Source organism: Mus musculus, chromosome 11, assembly GCF_000001635.26.
Source record: "Mus musculus strain C57BL/6J chromosome 11, GRCm38.p6 C57BL/6J".
Taxonomy (NCBI): domain Eukaryota; kingdom Metazoa; phylum Chordata; class Mammalia; order Rodentia; family Muridae; genus Mus; species Mus musculus.
The window spans coordinates 67,724,015-67,740,227 of NC_000077.6; the positions used below are offsets into that span (position 1 = coordinate 67,724,015).

Below are 16,213 nucleotides of genomic sequence, written 5' to 3' on the forward strand. Positions count from 1 at the left end.
GCACATGGCTTCTACCACCAAGCCCTGCCCTTAAGGATTATTTCCATGGTTTGAAAATACAGGAATGTTTTTAAGATCCCTTCGGCACAAAGGTTGCAAAATGACAAGCACGGGTTGGGATTTGCCCTGAAGACTACTTTTGTTTAGGACGTAGAGTTATTTTTACAGTAGGAGACATCTTTAGTAAGAAGATGTAAGCAAGGATGCTCGAATTTTAATCTTTTGGAAGCTAGAGCAAACTAGATGCCAAGGCTGCAAACTCCTGCTTAACAACTATGGCTAGCTGGTGATTCTTTTAGACTCTAATGTTTAAGGGACCCTGTGGTCTCCAACCTCCATATGGCCTGCACTCTTTGTGCTATTTGCTCTGCACTGACAAGAGCCTGAACTTGTGACTCTTACTCTGGATTATCTAGAGCAATAACACACATCAACATACTTATGTGCAGGCCCATGTCTCACCAGCAATTGATTTCTTGGGCTATATCATGGTGATTATGGGTTTTTAGGGGTTTTTAAAAGTGTGTGTGTGTGTGTGTGTGTGTGTGTGTGTGTGTGTGGTGTCTGAGTGTGAGTTTGCATGTGAGTGCAGGTGACCATGGGGCCAGAAGCATCTGATGCCCCACATGAAGATGGGTGTGAACCATATTGACAAGGGTTCTAGGAACCAAACTCAGGTCCTCTGCAACTGTAATATGCACTCTTAAACACTGAGCCATATCTCTGGCCCAATTATGGATTGTGAAAGTGTGTGTTAACTGTGGAATGATGTTAGTTCTACAGAACGGTATCAAGGAAATCACAGAGGGCTTCCTTCCATTTCCCTAGTATTCACAGATAGTATGGCCATAGTCTACCTGTCAACACCAAGAAGCCAGCATTGGGAGCAGACCAGAAATATATTTCAGATGGGGTTGGATTTTATCTGTTTTCCATTTTCATCCTGTCCACATGCCACGTGGCACATCACATCTCTAAGGGCATATTGGGTTACTTCTGCCACTCCCACTTCTCCGGGTAGATGAAGGCTGGACCTCCCCACTACTCAAGCCCTTCTAACATCTCCTTAGACAAAAGTACAATTTGTGTCTCAGCCCAGATGAAAGCCATAAATAGTCGCAGACATTTACTCTTATGGACTATGTGTATACTGCTTTCTCATCCGTAGCCAACTGTTTATTTAAGTAGTACAGTTTGTTGCAGTCCTTTGAGGATTCAACAAATATTTATTAAACATTTGCTTGGTACATGAGCGGGTACCGAGGAGTAGAAAGCTCAAACCTAGGGCAGTAGGACACAGGGACAGTACCAGGGTGTGGGTTCAAATAGAAACATCACCGACCACTCAGTGTGACCTTGGGCAAATTCTTCAACCTCTTTGTCCATTTGTTTCCTCATTTATAGAAAGAAGATTATAGGAGAATAGCATCTACCTGGCAAGGCCCTCAAAAGGATCAGGCAAATAATGCAGGGGGTGGGGAAGCAAGGGTGGGAGTGAGAGTGGAGGAGTAGGGTGCGCGTGCGTGCAAACGTTGACATCCAATGTTTCCCTCATTTGCTTTCCACCTAGTATGTTGAGACACAGTCTCTCATCGAGTCTGGAGCTCACGGATTCAGCAAGAGAGGTGGCTAGTGACCCCTGCGCATCCTACTGTCTCTTCCTCTCCAGCACTGAGCTCATAGCTGCTCATCTTTTACACATGTGCTGGGCATCCAAACTTGAGGTCACATGATTATACAGCAAGCACTTTACTGACTAAACAGTCCCCCAGGCCCCCTTTTACTTCAAATTTTGATAAAGGGTCTCAGGAAGTTGTTCAGCCATACTCTGAAGCTCAGGTTAGCCTTGGACTTGCAATCCTTCTGCCTCAGCCTCCCTCAGAGCTATGATTCCAGTCCTGTGCCACCAGCCTCAGTGACTGTCATTTTAAAAGGATTCCTGCCTGTAAATGGCTGTGTTTCATCATGGTGACAGACACATTTGGCAAACAAAGGAGCAGAGACTTGTTTGGGGTCAGGCTTAATCCATGCTCCCTTGACCTCCTTGAGGGAGAGGGAGGGCTGGGTGAAGATACCACAGCACATGGAGCACTAGGCTGCACACCTCATGATGGCTGGCAGGCAAGAAGTAAGAGGAAGATGCCAGCCCCCAAATATCCCATCCCAGAGACCAATTTTATTATATGAGGATCCACCTCCTTAACGATCTACACCCTGTCCCCAAGAGGTCACAGACTAGAGGCCAAGCCTTCAATACACATACTCCCAGGAGATACATAAGACCCTTGCATAGCATGTGCTATAATTCCAATGATGCTTGTCAGTTTACCATCCATTTGGATATGACTGGTCTGTGGTGGATGGGGTTTAGATATAGCACCCAAATGTGGTACCTGGTGGGTGAAGTGGGATAAGCTGAAGGAATTTGATAAAGTTTCAGAAGCCAGAAGATCATTGTGGGTTCGACTCCTTCTTCTGCAGCAGTTCATGTAACCTAAGAAGGATTTTCTGAGCTTTCCCTGAAGCATATCCCTAGACCCTCCTTTGAAAGGTGACTTCCCTATTCCCACAGGAAAGGAGCATCCTTATTGTTGAAGATGTCAAACCACAGGGAAGGAAGAACCTGGACTCACAGTTCTTGCTACATCTCCCAGTTCATTACCATCAGGCCATGCCTCATGTATCCAGCAGTATCTCCCCATGGCTGTCCATCTGTTATCAAACCTAGCACAAACGGTACACACTTAATCACTGAGTCTTCATTGCCTTGAGGAGGTTCCCAGGACACACAAAACTTCTAAATTTGCATGCTTTTATTCCATTAATCATCTAATCTATACAATTTTCTGACTCAAGCCAAGGTCTCTATGAGTTAAAGCAAAAGCTTTTGGCTCTTGTGCTGTTTACCACAAACTCAGAAAAGATAATGGGATGGGTGTGTGTGCAGAAATTATTCTTCTCTATAAATTCACCAGGAGCTCAGGCTAAACACATCACATGGAGAGCAAAGCCATTAATAAAGGGGAAGAGAGCAATCTCCCTGCTGGGAGCTACTGAGAATGGTGAAGCAGGAAGAGGCTGAGGGTCATTTAGCCTCTGAGTGTGTGCCCTTTATCCTTGCCTCAACCTACCCTCTCCAACTCAGATAGTAGATCTAGTTACTGTTTCTTTTACCTAATGGCAGAGGCCCATGTGGAAAGCTAAGAAGACAGAGTGTTCTCTTGCTCCTAGAAACTTGCCTCTTGGGTGAAGTCCACATGTGTTTAATTTAAACCTTCCTAAAATAGACTCCTGGACAGGGACCAAAGCTTAAGCATTGCACTCTAAAGGCGCCCCAAATCTGAGAGCTGGAGGCAGCCTCGTGTCTCGTGCACCGACACCATGTTCCTCTCTTTATCCCACTGAGGGCTTTCATGAAAAACTAACGTGGGGTGCATAAAGAGGGCATTGAGGGGCAGGCATGGCGATGTCCTCTGAGGTGACAGCCAGCATGGCCTCTCAAGAGAAAAATGGGCAAACCAGCTCACAGATTCTGCAAGGTATCTTCAGCTCAGAGGGCCTAGTGAGAGAGCATGTCTGTGTCTTCAGGGATAAGTCCCACATTCTACAAACTGGTAGGATCATGCCACTCAACTGGGTCATGCTCTCTCTGGGAAACGTGAGTTAGTAGAAAAGACATGGCCAACCAAAATGTCAGAGAAAAGCACGAAAGGGGGACATTTTCAGAATGTATCCCACCTGATTCCGTGGAAGCCAGCTGGGGAAATGGATCACCTGAAGTGGCTGGGGCTAGGGGCTGGGGCTGGGTTCTTTGTCACCCATTAATGTCACTACTCTGCTTTGACAGAGTGCCCACCAAGTACTACTCAGGTGATCTCTGGGTTTGTGAGTCTGGTTAAGAGTGGAAAACCTTGTGAAGCACATGAGAACTTAGAGAAGAACACTCCCCACTTACCTCCGACTTCCACAGACTTCAAAAATACACAACTGTCTAACTAACGACCCAAGGAGAGGCCTCACCCCTAGGGAAGCCTTTGGGAAGACTCATTACCAAGGTTCTTTTTCTTAAGCACTTTCTCTGAACAAGAGTGGAAAGAGGAAAAGGCAGATTACAGACAGATTGCATATGTCGGCCAATTATTCTTTCTCCTCCCTGAAAGCATTCAGCTTTGATCATTGCCCAGCCACGTGATTTCCCCCAGTGTCTTAACCTACCCTTCCCTAGATCAATGTCACTCACTGAGACTCTACAGAAGCTCATTCACCATGGGCCAAGAAGGACTAAGGAACCTCAATTGAGAATATACCGCTACCAGATTGGCCCACAGAAAAGGCATCTTTTTTTCTTTCCTTTTTTTTTTTTTAAGATTGATCATTGATGTGGGAGGGACCAACTCACTGTGGGAGGTGCTGAGCTGGTCATTCTGGATGCTACAATAGAGAGCAAGCCACGAGGAATAAGCCAATGGGAAGCCTTCCTCCATGGCCTCTGCCTCAGTTCTTGACTCCAGATACCTGCCTTGAGTTTCTGGGTCTGACCTCTGCCCTGACTTTCCCAGATGATATATATATATATATTTGCATACACACACAGACACACACACACACGCACACACAATTTCCTGAATAGGGTAAACTTACTCTTCTAGATCTGTTGGAAGATCTTGGGAAGACGAGCTTAGGGTCTGGGTCTAGGGCAAGCACTACCCTCCATATCTGATCAAATTGGCTGCCCATAGTCAATGTCCTTCAGTTGCCACAATTCATAGGAGATGGGTCTGTCACAACACTCCCATTTCACACACCAGAAAATAGGCCACAGGGGCCAAGCTTATTTAAGGTCAGTGAGGGAGCTGGGGTGTGGCCAGCCCCCTCCCTCCTGTTTGCTCCATATCAATGTCACAGTCATTGCTGAAGTAGCACACACACTGCTAAAGCATGGTATGGGACCCAGGTCACACCCACCTTATGTTCAAGTATACTGGCAGCATCCAGTGAATGTTTGCCTAGTAAATGGGGGAGATCTAACTTTTCATCACCAAAGTCAGTCTTAGGAATAATGAATGACATGGCTGGAAGTGTCTCCACTGCCACCCTCTGCTTATGGTCTGCCGTGTGGACTAAAATCCTGAACTCATAGCTATTTTAAGATTCAAATGCACATACACTCCCTTCCAGCCCTAGTAAAGTTGGCCTGCCACCTGGAAGAATGACTAGAAATGGAGGGAGAGGCCCTTGCCTGCCATTCACTCCTCATTCATTCATTCAGTCAGTCAGTCAGTCAGTCATTATTTTTACAGCAGTACTGATCTCAATAAAAGCCTGGCATGTGACTTATTTTGAATGGAGACTGTTGTCACTATAGGGAACCAAAGGTAAGACACCACAAGGATGAGTCACAAAAGAAAGGGAACTGTGTAACAACTGTAGTTCTATGGATTCTAAACATTTCTTTCCTTAAATCATTCCACAAGGGACGCAAACTGCCCTGCATACAAGACTTTCTAGCTTCCTAGACCATGGTGGTGGTTTAACTGAGAATGGCCCCCCTAGGCTCATCTGTCTGACTACTTGGTCTTCTGCTGGTGGAATGTTTGGGAAGGATTAGGAGATATGGCCTTGTTGGAGGAGGTGTGGCCTTGATGGAGGAGGTGTGGCCTTGGTGGAAGAGGTATGTCACTAGGGGTAGGCTTTTAGGTTTCCAAAGCCCATGCCATTCCCAGTGTCTTACTTTCTTCCTCATGCTTGTAGATCACAAGGCAAGCTCTCAGCTACTGCTACAATGCCATGCCTGCCTGCCTACCTGCCTGCCTGCCTGCCTGCCTGCCTGCCTGCCTGCCTGCCTGCCTGCCTGCTGCCAGGCTTCCTGCCCTGATAGTGATAAGCTTTAAGTCTTTGAAACTGTAAGCCCCCCAATAAACTCTTTCTTCTACATGTTACCTTGGTCACAGTAATTTATCACAGCAATAAAATGGTAACTAAGACAGCCATTTGTTTTCACAGTCTCCTGACAGGGCATTAATATGTCCTTGACTTCTCAGCACTTATATCATTGTCATGAGGTTAGAAGGGCTCAATCACTGGCAAAAGCTCACATGCACCCCAACACCTCTTCATAAGGGCCCTCCTCTATCACCTCACCTTAAGAGACAAATACATAACAGTCGGTATGCTATGCTTTGAAGATGAAATGTCTTCTATAGGTTCATCTGTTTAAATATTTGCTCTCCAGCTGGTACTGTTCCTTTAGAAGCTTGTAGAACCATTTTAGTCATGTGGCCTACTTGGCAGACATAGGGATATAGAGACAGGTAGTTGAGCTCATTCCTGGGAGAACTCTGCTTCCTGATTTACTGAGACGTGATGAAGAGCCCCAAGCAGTGACCACCAAGGATGCGAGCTGCTTGCACTGTTGGGCCTTCCTGGCTGTGAAGGACTGTACTCTCTCAAACCAGGAGCCAACATAAGTCTTTCATTAGGCTGCTTCTTGTCCAGTATTTGGTCACAAGAATGAAAATAATAAGGGCTACATTGTTCCTCCCTTTCCAAGACTTGGGTGACACCAAGGAGAGTCAAGATAACCTGAGGTTGCCAAGCTCTGACCTCTGGCTACTCACCTATATTTGTAGTCTCTGAAGCACATCTGATGAGCTCTGAACTTAGAAATGAGAAGCTTGAGAATCTTGAGGAAGATGAAGAAATTAACCTGGAAAACAAAAGGCAGATGCAGGAAAGTAAGGGATAGATGCCACACACTGTGGATATCAAGGTTACCCTCCACAGGCCTGTCAGCTCCCCATCCATGGGAACCACAGGCAAGTTGACAGTTAGCATGTCACATAGGAAATGGCTATGGTTGTCCCCATTGTCCCAAAGTCACTTTGAACTGAAAGTCAGGGAAAGAACTTGGAGTGTCATTTAGTTTATTCTGTCTAGCTGAGGTCTAGGACTCAGTACTCTGAGAAGACCAACAAGTGTTATTATTAAGTAACACTTACTGATTGCTTACCACTCAGCCTTTGGGCTGAGAACGTTACACATACATTTTCATTTATTCTTCAAAGCAACCCTCTGCAGTTGTCACTGTGTGTGTGTGTGTGTGTGTGTGTGTGTGTGTGTGTGTGTGTGTGTGCGTCCGTAAAACAACAAGGAATCACAGCATAGAGATTAGTGTAGTACTGAAGCTGGCATAGCTAGGCAGTAACTGAGCTGAGCAGGTGTTCATGACCAGAATTAGCATCACTTAAACAGCACAGTGTGCTGGCTCTTCTCAGTAGGGAGCTATGGCTCTCCTGCTGTGTGACTTGAGGTCCACAGTGGGACTCACTGGGCAGTATGTGTCCTCCACTCTCTATGACATTTCCCACAACTATCACAGGTGGGACAAATCTAGACTTCACTGCCAGCTTTGACAGTAACTATAAAATATGTCTGAAATTCTTTGGTACTTCTTTTAAAAAGGAGACCCTCGTCTCCTTCCCTGACTCTCACCCTGTGTGTGTATTGCATTTAATCACGATCAGCTAATGAAAAGAACATGATCAATGATATCACATGATTTCTGAGTAGAGACTTCAAAAGGAAGTTCTTATATTCCCTCATTCCCTCTCTCCCTTTCTCTCACTCTTTTCCCCTCCCTCTCTCCTCCCTCTCCCTCTTCTTCTCTCCATCTGGATGGGATTGTTGAGTCTTAGGGTAGCTAACCACTATGTTGTGAGAAGAGTGCCACGTAGGAGAACCAAGTCTTCTACCAGTGGCCTGCAGGTCTCCACAGCTGTGTGTGAAGTGGTTGAGTGTAAGCTACACTTGTTGGGTGTAGGCTAAGTGTGAACTTGAACACTGAGAGCATGATTTATGAGGAGATTGGGATGTCAGAGACAACCAGCAAGAGGTTTCTATGGTTACATGGTCATGCTAAAGGGCTTGGGATTTCTCAGGAAGGTAATAGAGAACCAGGGATAAATTCTAAGCAGGCATATGACCTGATGAGATTGGAATCTCTGCTTTTCAGTAAGACCATTTTTAGCAATGGTGATGGGGAATGGGTTGGCCAAGGGTAAGTCTGGAGGTGGGGAGCAGTAGGGAGTTCTTAGGAAAGATGATAGACAGGCAATTTCAGACAGCTGCCCTGGAGTTTCAGTGAAAAGGAAGAAGGACTCATTTAAAACAATCAAGTGTGGGTCAAATGACTTTTGTTACTGGTTGGATGTGAGACCAAAGATGAGATGACATTTCATGGTAGCCCTCTACTGTGTGGCAGTGCCATTCACCCAGAGAGGGGCCATATGTAGAGGAAGAGCTCTGGTGAGGCTGGGAGGAAGGTGTGTCTAAAAGCTTCAAACAGAAGAGATGCCTTAAGGCAGATAGATGTCCATGCCTGAACCTCAGCAGAGAAGAAAGAAGCCATTAGAGTGCTGGCAGAGGCTTTGGTGGCAGATCTTTTCTAAGATAGAAAAGAGCTGACAGAAAAGGTGATCAGTACAAGTCACAGAATAAAATCTCTTCCAACATTGATCTAGGGCAATACCAATGTCCCCATGCAGAAGGAAAGCCCTACAGACTGAAATGTGTGCTATAGAATGCACCATAAATAGCCATATATACCTCTTGTGTGCTCCACTGGCCTCAGAAATTTAGCACTCACTGCTAAAAAGCTAGAGTTTCTAAAACATAAGTCAACAGGAACAAAGGTAGTATCCAGCCAGAGGATATTTAGTACCAGAAAATTTAAAAAATCTCAAACAAAATATAACCAAGTAATATATCCCTTTTAACGGGATATCTGCTTCTCATCACAACGAGAAAACACTGGGTGTTTGACTTAGTAACTTGTAGAACACGGGCATTTTTCTGACAAAGTAAGCTTAACAGGGAAGATACATCTTTCAGCCAATGGACTGCAGTTGGGACCGTCTCCTAGGAAATGAAGCGCCTGTGGATCTACTGTTCTCTGTGTCTCCCAGAGACCAGACAAGAGAAAATGAGAATCAACCAAGGGCCACATGAAGGAAGCATCTCTCCACAGTTCCAGTGGATTGTCAGCCCCAGTTACCATGGAGCCTGGACCCCTCTGGGTTTCCAGAGGTCTACAGTCAGTAGCCACATTTGGATGGTGGGTTCTTCACTTGTGTACTAGCTGAGAAGTTAATAGGTGAAGAATGTTTTCAAGAATGAAGCTATCTCCCCTAGGAATTTGTGACAAGATAGTAAACAGTCAGAACCTCAAATGTATGAAACTCTCTTCTAGGGCCTGGACCCTGCAGTTGCTTTTGCAGATGTTACCTCCTTGGTGACATGTGTTCGGCACCCTAGCATCTGTACACAGCTGTGAGCCTGCAGGATAGCAGTGTGGATTCCTACCGTGGCAGCCATGCTGGGTCTGGCTTCACCTTACCATCAATCTCTTCTACCTGTCAAGTCCTTCAGCCTGCTCAAGAGACAAAAATGCTTATACCTTTAAGGCTCCTCTTTTAGGCCAAAATACACCTTCCCCACCAATCCTGCTGAAATGCGTGTGCTTTGTATAAGGTAAGGAATGACTGAGAGAGCAAAGTGGGTAATCTCCTTTCTTTCATTCAAATGCATTCATTTTCCACAGCACTGAAGCCTTCAGTAAATGCCTGCTGTAGTGCTTTGAATGAGAAATGCCACCCCCCCCAAACACACACACACACACACACACACACACACACACACACACACACACACACACACACGAAAGATACTGTATGTGTATATGGTTCATGTCTTTGAATACTTGATTGTCAGCTTATGGCACTGTTTGAGAAGGACATGAAGCCTTGCTACAGAAAATACATCACTAGGGCCTCCCTTTGATGTTTTTTTTCAGCTTCACTTCCTCCTGTTGTTTCTCTCTGCTTTCCCAGCATGGATGAAATGATCAGACAACCTTTTGGCCTGCTGCCATGCTTTCCCTGCCTGCTGCCATGTCCCTGTCATGATGGAATCTCTTGTATTTTATCACAGCAACAGAAAGGTGACTAATACACCTATGATCTGATTTATTTTCACAGTCAAAAGCAGAAGCTGAGATGAGTGAAGGTAAACACAATATGACAGAATTTAGCAACAAAAGTCTCCCTAATAGTTCTGTGGCACAGAGGGGAGACCAAAGCCCAAGTGTGATGCATTGTGAGGCACAAAACAGGAGTGGACAAAGGGTGTGCAAAAGTGATGTTGCCACACTTCATTTTGTAGACATGGAAGAGGGTTTTGGTGGCAGATGATGGAATGGTTAGGGAGACTGCCACCCTTTGACTCTTCAGTAGAGAACAGTATAGAAGGGAATTGATGTCTAGGAAGACTTAGAGCTTTAGGAAGCTCCTAGCTTCTAGTGAGACAGAGGACCTAAAGACAGACAAGGGAAAATGAGAAGTAATTTTGCCCGTTTTTTTCAACATTGTCGCATTCTTAAGCTGTCAGAGGAGTCAATGAGAATAAATAATGGTTTGACTTTGTGACATCATCAAGTCAACAGATAGTCCATTCAACTGATTGACTAAACAACCCACTCAACTGGCTGTTCAATATGGTCAGATGATTAGCTCCAGGGAGCAGAATAATGATTCAATGACCTTTCTCAATATAATTAGTTAATGAGACTACATTCAAACAAATGGAGGAATCAAGGCTTTAAAATTTTGCTAGCAGGTGGTGGTGACTAAGATGTAAGAACACACCACCTTCTGGTATGACTCAACTTCAACAGGACAGTCAAGTGTGAGAGGCTAATTTAAGAGCAGCACAGTTTTACAAAAAGACATGCAGGAAGACGAAGGTGGAAGTTCTCTTTCTTTTTCTGGTGAACATCTGGATTTCCCCACTCGTCACAGCATGGTAATTTCTGAAACACAAGAATCATAACACTAGCAGCAGCAGATGAAGTCAGTCGACATGCCTGAGTGTCCAGAATGATATATTTCTTCAAGCCAGACATTGTTGAGCAAATACAAAAGTTGGGAAGCAGTGATGATGGGGGATGCTAACAAGGGATCCTGAACCTAGAGTAAGAGGCTCCCTTTGGTCCCAGTGATCTCTTTACCACACATACATGTGACCTTTCCTCTGAAAGTATACACCTTGCTCCAGGTCAGATATGGCAAGTGTAAAGAAAAATTGTTAAGTAGCTGGAATCTGAAATAATGAGTACTGATCAATTTTGATTGGCATGTTTTTGTTGTTTTAGAACAGTGGTTATCAACCTGTAAGTTGCAACCCCTTCAGGGTCGAACAACCCTTTCATAGGCATTGCCTAAGACAATCTATATATAAGATATTTACATTGCAATTCATAATGGTAGAAAAATTATAGTTAAGAAGTAGCAACAAAAATAATTTTATGGTTGGGGGTCACCATAACATGAGTAACTGTGTTAAGGGTCATAACATTAGGAAGGTTGAGAACCACTGTTTTAGAATTTCCATTGAATAGAATATATGTAGAGGTCAAGGAATTTTTTTTCTTAGCACAGTATTTTCTTTTGCTATGTCACAATCTAGTGCATTGTGAGGATCTCGATTCCATGCAGTCATTTGGAGACCCAAGGTTCTTTCCATGTTCTCAATTAATCATCATCTAGATTGGGATTATGGCAATTCAGACTAGTTGACAGTGGCAATGTATGGTCATATGATCAACTATAAAAGCCATGGTCCATGTCTTTTAGGGCAAATAGTCTTTTTATTTTTTTAATCAATGGATCATTCTATTCTAGGTCAATTCCTCTTGGTCAAATCCCTACAGACACAGACAATAGTAATTAAACAGCATCTTCCCTAAGACCTTTCTAGAAATGGTCTTTTCCAGGCATGTCTGATGACGTTTACTAGTTGATGGAATGGAAAGTTCAGTTAAAATATTAACTTCCAAGGAGGGATATGGAGTCATCAGGTGGTCATGTAAAGAAACAGAACATCCGAACTCTGAGTTTTTCCATATAGGTAAAATACAAGGTGATTGTGGTCAGGGAAGATGAGCAACACTTCTCACATTAAAGTGTCTGGGATGAGTCTTGAGTGATAGGTTGACTCACTGAAGAGTCTCAGGCAGAGGAAGATGTAATTGGAGTTTTCTCCGAAGCAGTTTTTCTGATTGCAGTATGGAGGCTTAATTGCCAGGGATAAGAAGGAGGGGAATCAACCAAGAGTCACTTGCAGAGGACTGCACAGGAGGGTTGAGTGAGTGTAGGAAATGTAGAACTGAGAAGGAGATGACTTGGAAGGACCTTCAAGAAATAATGCCAACTTGAAATCCCAGTCGATATTCCAAGAAGTAAACAGATAGGATCTGTAAGGATGCCAAATAGTGTGGCTTCAGTGTCTGGTGATGGGTGATGGAGTCACTTACTGGGTAGAAAAGGCAAGAGGAAGGGGGTGGATAAAAAGATTGGGAGCCCATTGGGAGCTACTGTGAATATGGATCTGATTATAACTGGAGTTATAGAAACAGCAGCAACTGAAGATCATTTTATCCAAACTGGGAAGACAAAGAAAACATGCTCTTGTCTGGCTAGGGAAAAATGCTACTCCAGAGACTAGGAAAGAGCAGCAGAAACTAGCAGACTGGTCAGCCCATTGTAGAGGCAGAAGCAACAAGGTGGATGGTTCCTGGCTATGCACAAGGGTCACTTGAGAGCTTCTATTGTGACTGGTCTCTGGCATCATAGCATTTCTAATTTGCAGTCCATTTTGAGAACCACATTTGTTGACAGCTTCATCTATTTTAATATAAGTCTAAATCCTGTCAGGATACAGATTCTGATTCCATACTTCCAGTCAAGGGTGACAAGAATCTGAGTTGATAATAAGCACATTAGAATCTGCTGCTAATGCCATTGGTCCAAGGACTATTCTTAGAAGAGCAAGGGTATAGCCAGTTGCTTTTCAACCCCAGCTACAAACTAGATTGCCCAGGCCTTTGTGAGACCAATGAAACCTAAGTGTTACAGTGGGACTCAAGCCACAAGGAATTTTAAAGACATCCAGGAGACTCCAAGAGCAACTAGAAAATTATAGTATAAATTTCAGCAGTTTAATCAGACAAAGCCTGGACTCATAATTAACAGAGAATTGTTTGTTTCTCTTCTGATTTACTATGCCTGGTTAGCAAGCACCTCTCAGGGCTCAGAGTGTAGATTCCAATCACCTACTGAATGTGTTTACCAAGGGGCCACCATGTACTTACGCTGGCTGCTTGGATGAATAGAACGTGGTTTACAATGGCAGCAAGCAGACCTTAAACAAATACTTGAAATGTATTGGAGCTGGAGTAGAAGTCAGGAAATATGGAACCCAGAAATGTGGGGGTAAATGTCCTGACACAGTGGCAGAGAGAAGTTGACCAAGGTGCTTGACCCAAGACCTGAAAGATGAACACTGGGGTCCCCCAGCGGATAAGATGGCAGGGAAAGCAGCTGGGACCCAGGGTGTCTGAGACTATAGACTAACGTCTGAAAGAGCCGTAAGCATCCCAGGCACAGGCCTGGAGGAAATAAGTAAGTTTCAAAGAGCAATAGGCAGAACTGTCCCTCAGCCATCCAACTTACCTTGGTCTATGAAGTTATTGAGGCAAATAACTTCCTAGCCTCTCAGTGTTTTTACCGAAACATTAATACCAAAGCGCTCCAACTTGTAGGCTCATTGAGAAGATTAATTGAGCTCATATAGTCAAAGCACTTAAAAGTTGGCATTGGTTGGAAATACTCAGTAAATATTACCGGGCAGCAGTACTTGTGCCTGGGCAGGCAGTGGGTGCTGGGACCCTGATGGGACAGTGTGCCCAGAGAGAAGAGAATGGTGGGAAACTGAATGATTGGGGAAGTGAGGGCTCAGAGACCTGTGAGTAGGACATGTGTGGTCAACTTCTACTCTGGACATTTTCAGCCAAGTGACTAGTAACAGAGGGATGATAGCAATAGTGCATGTCACTTGCCCTTCCCCCATACCCTTGATTCTCTTACCATTTCTATGTACATTTTCCCTCTAGATCACAGCAAGATCCAAGCAAAGAATTTCCTTGAGTTGTTGACAGAGACTAACAATCTACTACAAATGTTTGTTTGTTTGTTTTATTTCAAGATTTTATGCTATCTACATAAAAGAGCCCAAATAGGCCACCCAGCTACCCCTTAGCAAGGGCATGGAACACAATGCTAGATATCCGGTGGGTACTCAGACATGGGCAGGAAGATCTGCCCAACCGTCAGCGAAACTTGTCAGTCTACTCTTAGTTAGCCCCCTGCACCTCCCCTCCAGCCTCTTGAACAAAGTTCATCCTCACAGATCATCCTCTAAATCCCAGCTTCCTAAACTTTATAAGGGGTCACATCACCCAGTGTAGGAGGTCACAAAACATTAGTGATTATAAAGGGTTTCAGAACATGCAACAACCAAAAACGTAATTCAAAATTCAATGCATGCGACCAGTGTGCTTCCGGTGGTGTTTGCCCATGTTGCAGCATGAAACTTGAAGCAACTTTACTTCTGAAGACCAAACATGCTCACTTTCCCTGCACGTGCCAGTGACCACTGTCTGAAACGCCTCAGCTTAGCTTCAGGATGCTTGTGTGTTGTGAATTGCAGTGTTTTTACTCTACATACGATGTTTTCTTCTCTTAAAAAAGGATAATGATTTCATTACAGAAAAGAGACTTTTTCACATCTCTCTATCATCATTCTATAGCATTGTAAATATTCAATTCATTTATCTATGGGTTGGATGGTTAGAACATTTGATTTTTAAAATTGTGGTTTGGAGGAATGGGAAGGTGACTCAGCAGTTAGGAATGTTTACTGCTCCTCCAGGTTCAATCCCCTGCACCCACATTAGGTGGCTCACAACTGCCTGTAACTCCAGCTCCAGGGGATCTAACACCCTCTTCTAGCTCCAAGGGCACCTACACTTACACATGCATGAGCAAGTGCCCGCACACACACACTCATTAAAAAAAAAAAAATTAAAAAAAAAACCTTTCTAAAAATTGCTGTTTCAGTTCTAATTTCAGTTTTATTTTAGAAATTTCTATGTGAATTTTTAGCATGGGATGGGGCAGAGTCTTCAGTAATTTCTAAAATAGCCCTGAACATACTTCTGCTATTTTGAACTACATATTTATATCTTTATATAAAGTGTGACATCCTTAACATTAACAAATATCAACTCTGAAAAACATTGAAAATGCACTGTCAACTTATTCAGTCAGGACTTACATCTTTATGTAAAAACAGGCAAACACATTGAGCTCACTAATGTGCAAACTTGCTTTTGTCAAGTTGCCAGATCGTGTGTATGCCAAGGATCTTCTTTTAAAGTAAATTAAAATTCATTATACATAGACTCTTGATTTATAGCCATAATATATGTGTCTGTATACTCGGGGCCCCGTAAAAGTTGCTTCGGCCAACAGAGATCCCAAGGACTCAGAGCTGTGCTTTCAGTGGGTCCTCCAGGCCAGTCACCCCTTTGCCCTGCAAGTTTCTGCACCACGACTAAACCAGTAACATCTCTTCCATTGCCCATGATCCCTTTGTAGCAACACTGACTCTTCCTTGTTTCTCCTCTGAAGGTAGTTTCTTCGGCTTCCTCCCCCCACTTGCTGATGACATTAAGATAAAAGCTTAGCAGGGCATGGTACCACACATTTATAATCCAAACAATGGGCAGGCTGAGGCAGGAGGGCTGACAGGAGGTAGATAGTCAGCGCCACCTTGTAGCAAGACCCTGTCTCAAACAATCCAAGGATACACATTGGTCCTTCCATAGTTTCTGGAACCTTTAAGGCCACGGGCAGCCCTTTCCCTATCAGTCCTTTGATGAAGGATCATAGAGATTACTTCAAATCCCCATTTAAAGATCTAAGGGCATGAGGGGGGGCTCACAATGTGACCCTGAATTTGGATCCTGAACCAGATGACATTTCTAATTTCTCACCCAGGAGAAACTGCTTAAAATGTCATATTTATCCTCTCATGGACCAGAGGTTTAAGGAGTTTGGAGGAAATTGAGAATAGAGAGATGCCCCCTGGAGCTCCAGAACTTAGAGAAGAAAGGGGTAGATGGCATGGTGGTCCTTACTGTTACACAAAGCAGAATGGGTCCTCTGATGATCCACCAGATTTTCTTATTCTCATTTACTGCCCAGCACCTAAGAACAAGATCAGGAGTAGGAGACACATAAGATGAGAATAAAAGTCC

The 16,213-nt window shown here is 44.0% G+C and overlaps 1 protein-coding gene across 3 annotated transcripts in view; it reads right to left on the minus strand.

Moving 5' to 3' along the window:
* Nucleotides 1-16,213, minus strand: part of Glp2r (glucagon-like peptide 2 receptor) — a 107,029-nt gene that overhangs the window by 59,859 nt on the left and 30,957 nt on the right. For all 3 annotated transcript variants that reach the window (XM_006534562.4, XM_006534561.4, NM_175681.3), the window contains exons 9-10: nucleotides 16,094-16,163; nucleotides 6,618-6,706 (exon numbers count right to left, since the gene is read on the minus strand). In XM_006534562.4, the coding sequence (XP_006534625.1) occupies nucleotides 6,618-6,706; nucleotides 16,094-16,163 (159 nt within the window). The remainder of the gene's footprint in view (nucleotides 1-6,617; nucleotides 6,707-16,093; nucleotides 16,164-16,213) is intronic.